Here is an 8699-nt window from a genome sequence, read left to right on the forward strand (position 1 = left end):
AGAGAGAGAGAGAGAGAGAGAGAGAGAGAGAGAGAGAGAGAGAGAGAACTGAAGCTAGGTTAGTGTAGGTGTAAAGCCAGAGCGGGATCTGCATTAGGCCCTTGGAGGCCCTGGGGGTCAGGAGCCAATGGGTGCGGGCGGGGTCCCACGGTTGATGCCTTCTTCTTGCTGGTCCCAATCGGATTTGTCCTGAACTGAGTCAGCCACTTTGGATGGGTGTGGCGGGCACCAGGAGAGCGATGGAGGTTGGGCTGGTCACACAGATCTCCTCTGTCCAAGTGCTCTGGGGCCGTTGGGAGCATGTGCCCAGTGTCCCGCTACCTCCCGCCCCCAGTTTCCTTTGGCCTCCATCCCGGTCTTGGCGCCTCTAGCTTTGGGATTTTCCGCCTCTCATGCCTGGAGCTGTGACTCATAAGACCCGAGGGATTTGCCCGGAATCCCCATTTTTCAAAGTTGGATTGGGGGGTGAAGGCTCTTTTGAAACTAATCCCCAGGACTATTTAGTGTCCTCTCTTCTGGTTCAGTCACACCCCACCCTCTCACACTTTGCCTCTTCCACACTGGGAAAAACAGTCCCAAATAGAGAACCATAGGTGGCCCTCTGGCTTCTCTGATCAACAGGTGATGGCGACAGCCGGCTTCCTGGCCGGGCTTTTGGAAATGGCACCAGCTTTGACCAGCGCTGCCTTGGGGGATATTCTGGGATATCATAGCCATTTCCAGTCGCTTCATTCAGAAATGTCACTGCCTAGCCCCCAAATTCTGAGTTCTGTTGCAAGTTAGGGACCTTTATCAGACACTAGTCTCACAAAGCCTGTTCCACAGGCGGAGCAGTCCAAAGTCCTGAGCGCCGTGGAGGACCGTATGGATGAGCTGAGTGCTGGCATCGCACAGTCCCGCCGTACTGTGGCCCTCATCAAGGTTAGAGCCCACCCTAATCCCCCTGCACACCCGAAGCAGGCCTCTGAAATCACACATAAGCGTTCACTGTGGTACTCTAGATGTGCCCCTATTGACTGTTCGTCCCTACTAAGCAGAAGCACCTCGTTTCCTGCTAACCGGCTCAGAACCAGAGCAGGCTGGGGCTGGTCCCCTGCCCTCCTACTGAGGCTGGGTGGGGGCTGGGTGGGCACAAGCAATCACGATGGAGACAGCAGGCAGGCCAGGTCTTTACCCTTATTGTTGCCTCCCCCGCCCTCTCCCGCAGAGCGCAGCTGTGGCAGAGCGTGAGAGGGTGAGCCAGATGTTTGCGGAGGCCACAGCCACCCTGCAGAGCTTCCAGACCGAGGTGCTGGGGTTCATCGAAGAGGGAGAGGCCACCATGTTGGGCCGCTCCCAGGGTGACCTTCGTAGACAAGAGGAACAGCGCAGCCGCCTAAGCCGGGCGCGGCACAACCTCAGTCAGGTTCCAGAGGCAGATTCAGTCAGCTTTCTCCAGGTGAGGGCCGCTCGGGAGCCACAGAGGGAATTGAGGGGATGGGGTGGGGTTGAGAAATGATGGCAGGCCTGATGGGTGCCTGGCTTTCCAGGGAAGTTGCTATCTTCCCTGGCTGGGTGATGCTGTGACCAGCAGACTTACTGGACATTTGTCTGATGCAGGAGCTCCTGGCACTACGGCTGGCCCTGGAGGAGGGGTGCGGCCCTGGGCCTGGGCCCCCCAGGGAACTCGGCTTCACCAAGTCCTCCCAAGTGGCCAGAGCAGTGAGAGACATCCTTGTCTCAGCCTGTGCCAGCCAGTGGGAGCAGCTGCGGGGGCTGGGCGGTGATGAGGATGGGCTACAGAAACTTGGCTCAGAAGGTGGGTGCCCCTCCACAATGACTCACTTCCCCCAGATAGACCATTCGGGCCCCCAGATCTGATGTCCATCCAGGCACGAAGGAGGGAAAGTGTCTGGCACTAGGGGAAGGTCTGTAATCCTGCCAGGACTGAAGATATGCCTTCTAGGGGCAGAGGGGATTCTAGCTCACCCATGGACTTCATAGGGATCGAGGCCCTGCATACAAGAAGGCGGGGGTGGGTGTGTGTGTGTGTGGTCAAACACCACACCTGCATGAGAACATGGTCCCATACGCTGTCACCAAGCGTCTGCAGGCTTTGGGAGGAGGGAATTACATCCACAGGTTGGGGTGGGGCACTACCAAAGGTAGTCCTGCAGCCAGCCACGGGTATTCCAGAGAGATGGCTTCCTCTTCCTCTGCAGCTGAGGTGGAATCCCAGGACCCTGACAGCACCAACACGCTGGAGAGTGAGGTTTCCAGGGACTATTTCCTCAAGTGTAAGTTCCCAGCCTGCTGCTACCAAGGGGCCTCCGTCTAGCTGCTAGGCTTCAGAAGCAGGGTCTGGGACCTGAGTGTGAGAAGCCTCTCGTTAGTCTCTGGGGTGAACAAGGTCATCTCCGTGGGTGGTCTCCATTAGTTCTGGCTGTATCTGCGGGAGGGTTAGCTGCGGGGGAAGGGAGGATCCCGTCGGAGCCTGGCTGTGATCTGCGTCTCTCTCCCTTCCCTGGGGTCAGTTGCCTACATCGTGGACCTGGACAGTGACACAGCAGACAAGTTCCTGCAGCTTTTTGGAACCAAAGGGGTCAAGAGAGTACTATGCCCCATCAACTACCCAGAGTCACCCACCCGCTTCACACACTGCGAGCAGGTGCTAGGAGAGGGCGCCCTGGACCGGGGCACCTACTACTGGGAGGTGGAGATCATCGAGGGATGGGTCAGTGTGGGTGTCATGGCCGAGGGATTCTCCCCGCAAGAGCCCTATGACCGGGGCCGGCTGGGCCGAAATGCGCACTCGTGCTGTCTGCAGTGGAATGGGCGTGGCTTCTCAGTCTGGTTCTGCGGGCTGGAGGCCCCGCTACCCCAGGCCTTTTCGCCTACGGTGGGGGTCTGCCTGGAGTATGCCGACCATGCCCTGGCCTTCTATGCTGTTCGGGACGGAAAGCTGAGCCTTCTTCGGAGGCTCAAAGCCTCCCGGCCTCGACGCAGCGGTGCCCTGGCCTCCCCCACTGACCCTTTCCAGAGTCGCCTGGACAGTCATTTTTCAGGGCTCTTCAGCCACAGGCTCAAGCCTGCCTTCTTCCTGGAGAGTGTGGATGCCCATCTGCAGATTGGACCCCTCAAGAAATCATGCATCTCCGTGCTGAAGAGGAGGTGACACAGGGCTGTCTCATCCTGCAGAGGCTTTGTCCATTATTTGCTCGAAGAAGGCACTAGCCCTAGAGACCGCCATACTCCTAGCTGCCTTACTTCCTGAGGCCTCTGCCTTCCGTAGCTAGACCTTCCACTTTGCAAGGCAGGGGTGGGGCCCCCAGCTCCTGCCCCTTGCAGGACTTGTTTTGAGAACATATCTTTAGCTGGGACAATTCCAGTCTGCCCCAGCCCCTTCTTTTCCAGGTCTCTAGAACTACCTGGAACACAGTAGGTGCTCAATAAACATTTGTTGAATCAGTGATTCTCCTTTTCATTCCTCATGTACCAGAAACTCCTATGACTTCTCAGCTTTCAAGATCTGAGGCTGGGGCAGACAAGATGGCTCTGCCAGTACAGGTGCTTGCGGCCAGGTTTAGAACCTGAGTTTGACTCCTGGGCCATACATAGTAGAAAAAGAGAACTGCCTCTTGCAACTTGTCCTCTGACTCCACTTGCATGCCCTGGTGCCTGAGCCACAAGCACAGGCAGGGACATGTGCATACACAGTAAATAAATACTACAGATAAATGTAAAGCAAACCAGACCAGGACTGGGAGCTAGCACAGCTGGTAGTCTTGCTACGTAAGATCAAGAGGACCTGAGTTCGAGCCCCCGGAAAAGAGTCATACCTGTAATGTCCACACTGGAGTCTAGGTAATAGGTGAGCTTCAGGTAAGAAACTGTGTCTCAAAAAATAAGGTAGGTGGATATATGACATCTGAGAACTTACACACACACATACACACACACACATACCACACACACACACACACCAAAATGCAATTGTGCACACATCAAACATTAACAGTGATGGAGTTTGTAGAGTTGGAAATTGAAAGAAAGATAAAGCCGGGCAGTGGTGGCGCATGCCTTTAATCCCAGCACTTGGGAGGCAGAGGCAGGCAGATCTCTAAGTTCGAAGCCAGTCTGGGCTACAAAGTGAGTTTGAAGACAGACAGGGCTACACAGAGAAAACCTGTGTCAAAAACCGAAAGAAAAAAAAGGTAATTACAGCCGGGCGGTGGTGGCGCACGCCTTTAATCCCAGCACTTGGGAGGCAGAGGCAGGCAGATTTCTGAGTTCGAGGCCAGCTTGGTCTACAGAGTGAGTTCCAGGACAGCCAGGGCTATACAGAGAAACCCTGTCTCGAAAAACCAAAACAGAAATAAAGAAAGATAAATAGATCAAATGCTAGATTGTTTTTTTTCGTGGAGGGAAATAGAGATCTGGAGCATAAATAACTCCAAGACCCTTGACCTAGTCTGGGTTTCCCTGAAGTGGACTTCTTTCCACTTTTCAGTTTGTATTAGTAGCATATTGAAATGAAAATGGGGAGCCTTACTTGTTTTGTTTTATAAGTCATCAATAGGAGTAAGAAAATGGCCGGAAAGAGTAACCAAAGCTAAAGGATTTTAAGTTAATTATTTGTCATTTGTCATCAAACAAACAAAAAACAAAATGAAAAAACCAGAGTGAACAGGTAGGAGAGTGTGAGCTCCCCTGGCCTGGGAGGAAGGGCTGAAACAGGCTACCTATCCTTCAGCAGCACCCTGGCTCTACATAAGGCAGGGAGAGGCGGATTCGCCCAGAATCTTACACCTTGGTCATCCCTGTTGCCCACATTTGCTTTGGACGAGGGTGCCTCACAAGTATTTCTCATCCTTGTTGTCACAAGTCAATTCTGGACCTGCTTTGAGTGTACTGCATCCAAAATTAAACACAGAAGTCACACACCCAAAGCCAAGAGCTGAGCAGGGTGCTTGGGTGTGGGCGAGAGAAACGGGAAAGCAACCCGGGCTTCTGTCACACACACACACACACACACTCCACCCTGGGTGTGCACGGAATGAAAGGACATCTACAATAAAGGTCTGTGTCCTCTGATGTCACACCTGTAACACAGCACTTTTCCAGGACTCTGTGCCTCAGGAGAGCCTCTGGCTGGTTTCCAGGAAGGCTCAGCACCCTCCACCACCCCAGAAACTCTCTGCCCTGTCTGGGATAACCCACTAACCCACGGCTACAGAGGGAGGTTGTATTTCCAGACTAACACCCTCTTAGATTCTTTATGCCCGATGCATCCCAGAGGGCAGAGGGCAGACAGAGAGGCCTCCCAGCAGCTATCCAAGGTCAGACAGGACAATGGGTGAGTTATGCAGCCAGACAGCAAGGCCATACAAGTCCAGCCCCAGCCGCCCAAACTGCTAAAAATAACCCCTCCCACAGAGCCTGCCTGGCCCTGGCAGGGCGGCCAGGATGTTTTTTTTTCTGGGTGGGGCCTCCCTGCTCCTGCAGGGTTGTGTTCTCAACCCTGTTACCATGGCAGCCACAGGTCCCATAGGTCTCCCTGCATCCAACCAAGGGGCTGTCCGGAGGCTGTTCCAGTGTCCCACACAATGGGCCAGCTTGGTCTTCCTAGAGTCTTTTCTCACCTGCCAACAGGCTCTATCTTCCAGGGAAGCCTAGCATCCCTGGACCACCTGTGCTGTCTTCCCTCCTCTGCCAGCTGGGCACGTTCCACCTTACATATTTTTGTTGCTCCAAGCCTCTGCTCCCCCATTACTTGTAGAATGACTTTCAGTTTCCAAAGACCGTCATGGAAGCCGATGAGATGGTTCAGTTGGCAGATGCTGCCAGGCCTGATGCTCTGCGTTTGAGTTCCGGAATCCACATGGTAGAAGGTAGAAGAGAATCGATTCCTGCAAGCTGTTCTCTTGATTTCCCATGCCTGGGCCGTGTCATGTGTGCACCCACATACATGGGTGTGCACACATAACATAAACAAGTGTAAAATAGGAAACAAAGTAGGCTTCGCTATCCCAAGTCCCCACGGTGCAGCTTTTAATGCTCAAAATGGAGAAGAGAGTGGTGTTGGCTAGCCCATGGCTGGGCAGGGGCTGAGAAGCACCTGGTTCAGATCACACACCCATCCCATCTGGAATGTGACACACAGCTCTGCACTTTAAGCTAATGCCAGTGTGGGTTAGTGTGTGTCTGCATGTGTGTATGTTATATGCACATATATGTACATATATGCACGTGTATATGTCTGCCTAGTTGAATACTTGTGTAAGGGGGCATGTCCAACCCTGAGAATTTTCTAGCATTCCTCCAAGAATATTTAGGAAGAAGTACAGCAACATTTTGTGTCACCACCGCCCAGGGCACAGGTAGAATGGGGATCTATCCCTTTACCCACTAACCAAAGCTTTCATCTGTTTTATTCAAAATGGCTTGAAGCCCAGAGTAGCAGCTCACACGGGGAACCCCAGCGCTCAGGATACTGGATACTTAGCGTCTATACCAGCCTGAGCTAGAGTCAGTCTCTATCTTAAACAAGACAGAATCAAAAGATTATTTTTTTTTAAATTGTGGGCGGTGGTGGCGCACACCTTTAATCCCAGCACTTGGGAGGCAGAGGCAGGAGGATTTCTGAGTTTGAGGCCAGCCTGGTCTACAGAGTGAGTTCCAGGACAGCCCGGGCTATAAAGAGAAACCCTGTCTCGAAAAACCAAAAATAAATTAATTAATTAATTAATTAATTAATTAAATTAAATAAAAAATAAATAAAAAAAATTAAGATAAGGTCTCACTCTGCGGTCCACATTGCCTTGAGAATGAGCTATGTAGCTCAAGCTGGCCTCAGCTCCTGGCAATCCTCCTGCCTCTGACTCTTAAGTACTGGGACTGTAAACATATACCACCGTGAGAAAATGTTAAAGAGAAAAAAAGCTAAGGAATTATGGGCCTGCCCCCATTACCATAAATGAGAAAGGCTGGATAGCCGTGCAGGGCTTCCTGTCCAGGACACCCCTGGCTCAGGTGAGCCTCACTGGGGAGAAGCCCAGAGGTAAAACATGAGCTTTAGGGACAAGAAGCCTTGAGTTAGATCCCTAGCACCCCCAGAAGGGAATAGAAAAACAAAGCAAAAGGCTTAAACGAAGAAGGTTCTCTGTGGGCCCCAGTTCCCACAGCTCCACAGCCTTGGCAGAGGTGCCTCCGGGTCTGTGGTCTCAGAGGCTCCCACCGGAGCCCTAGCTAGTCAGACAATGTGGAGGAGAGAAGGCTTGAGGCTGTAGCTGTGAACTGAATACAGTTCCTCAGAGCCGGGCGAGGAGCCAACTTCTACTTGAGCTTTTGTTTCTGTGGGAAAATGAGTCCAAACAACGGCCTGAGGACGGAGCTCTGCCGCACTTGCTCTTGGCAGCCGCACAGGCCAGGCCCTGCAGCCCTCAGGCCCTTCCTCCTCGAGCGCCAGGAAGAGGCCCTCGGTCCTCATTCCCTCCAGAGCTCCGGGAACACTTGTTTTCCCTCCTCCCAGACAGAGCCTGTGGCTAAGCGACAGGGCCTGGCCAGAAAGACGGGGTGAGCTGGGTGTGGCCGAGGTTTGCCGAGTGCGCTCGGTCGGGACCGGGCTGCAGCTTGTTCAGGGGCCCAGGAAGGAAAATAACTTGTAGTTGAAGAGTCACCGTCCCATCCTGCTGTACGGCCAGCACATGCTCACACACAGTGCCAACAACAAGAAGACTCTGGAAGCTAAGGCCGTTCCTTTTCTGTCCGGGCATGTCTTTAGGGTGGGAATCAGACTAGCAGGACAGGGCCCCAGGAAGTGGCTCTGACAGAGTATGCTTATCCCGGATGTAGGATATCAGAGATTCCATCCCTAGAACTCTCAAACAAACTAAAACCTAAAGGAGGGCTCAACAATTAGGAGCCCTTATTGCTCTTCCAGAGGGCCCAGGTTCAGTTCCCAGGGCCCACACTGTGGCTCACAAAGGTCTGCAACTCTCCTCCCAGAGATCCGACCCCCTCAGGCACTGCATGAACTTGGTACACAGACATACAGACAGGAAAACACCCATACACGTCAAATAAAAATAAACAAAATCTCTGGGTAATGGGGACACAGGTCTTTAATCCCAGCACTCAGGAGCCAAAGGTAGGCAGAACTCCCGAATTGGAAGCCAGCCTGGTCTACAGAGTGAGTTCCAGGACAGCCAAGGCTACACAGAGAAACCCTGCTTTTAAAAAGCCTAGACAAATACATAAATAAAACCCAAAGAGAAAGAGAAAAGCAAGGGGCTGTAGGTGTTTATCTCAGTACCAAAAAGTGTGGAACTAGAAAGCCTCCACTCAGGGCTGGAGGGATGGCCCAGGCAGCCGAGCATTTGACATGCTAATGTCAGAATGGGAGATTGGAGCTAACAGCGAAAAGCCTGAAGAAAAAGCCAGGATCGGGGAACAGGGAGCACCTGGAATCCCAGCACTGGGGAGGTGGAGCCAGGAAATCCTTGGAACTTGTGATTATTCAGTCTAGTTAAATCAGTGAACCCCAGGCTCAGGGAGAGACCCTGTCTCAGAAAATACAGTGTGAGGGACGAGGGTCAACTTCTGCCCACAACACATGAATACACATGCGTACCAGCACACGCTCCTGTGCACTTGAGCATGTGTGCGTGTGCGCATGCGTGCACACACACACACACAGAGTAACACGTGCATATGTATAT

General features: G+C 52.8%; 1 protein-coding gene across 1 annotated transcript in view; it reads left to right on the forward strand.

The window, feature by feature from the left end:
- Trim47 (tripartite motif containing 47) overlaps positions 1–3451 on the forward strand; it is a 4550-nt gene extending 1099 nt beyond the window's left edge. Inside the window, exons 2-6 of the mRNA XM_028752910.1 lie at positions 826–921; positions 1208–1438; positions 1600–1798; positions 2202–2276; positions 2514–3451. Coding sequence (XP_028608743.1) covers positions 826–921; positions 1208–1438; positions 1600–1798; positions 2202–2276; positions 2514–3154 — 1242 coding nt within the window. The 3' untranslated portion in view covers positions 3155–3451. The remainder of the gene's footprint in view (positions 1–825; positions 922–1207; positions 1439–1599; positions 1799–2201; positions 2277–2513) is intronic.
- Positions 3452–8699: the final 5248 nt, after the last annotated feature.

Source organism: Grammomys surdaster, unplaced genomic scaffold (assembly GCF_004785775.1).
Source record: "Grammomys surdaster isolate TR1022 unplaced genomic scaffold, NIH_TR_1.0 125940, whole genome shotgun sequence".
Lineage (NCBI taxonomy): Eukaryota > Metazoa > Chordata > Mammalia > Rodentia > Muridae > Grammomys > Grammomys surdaster.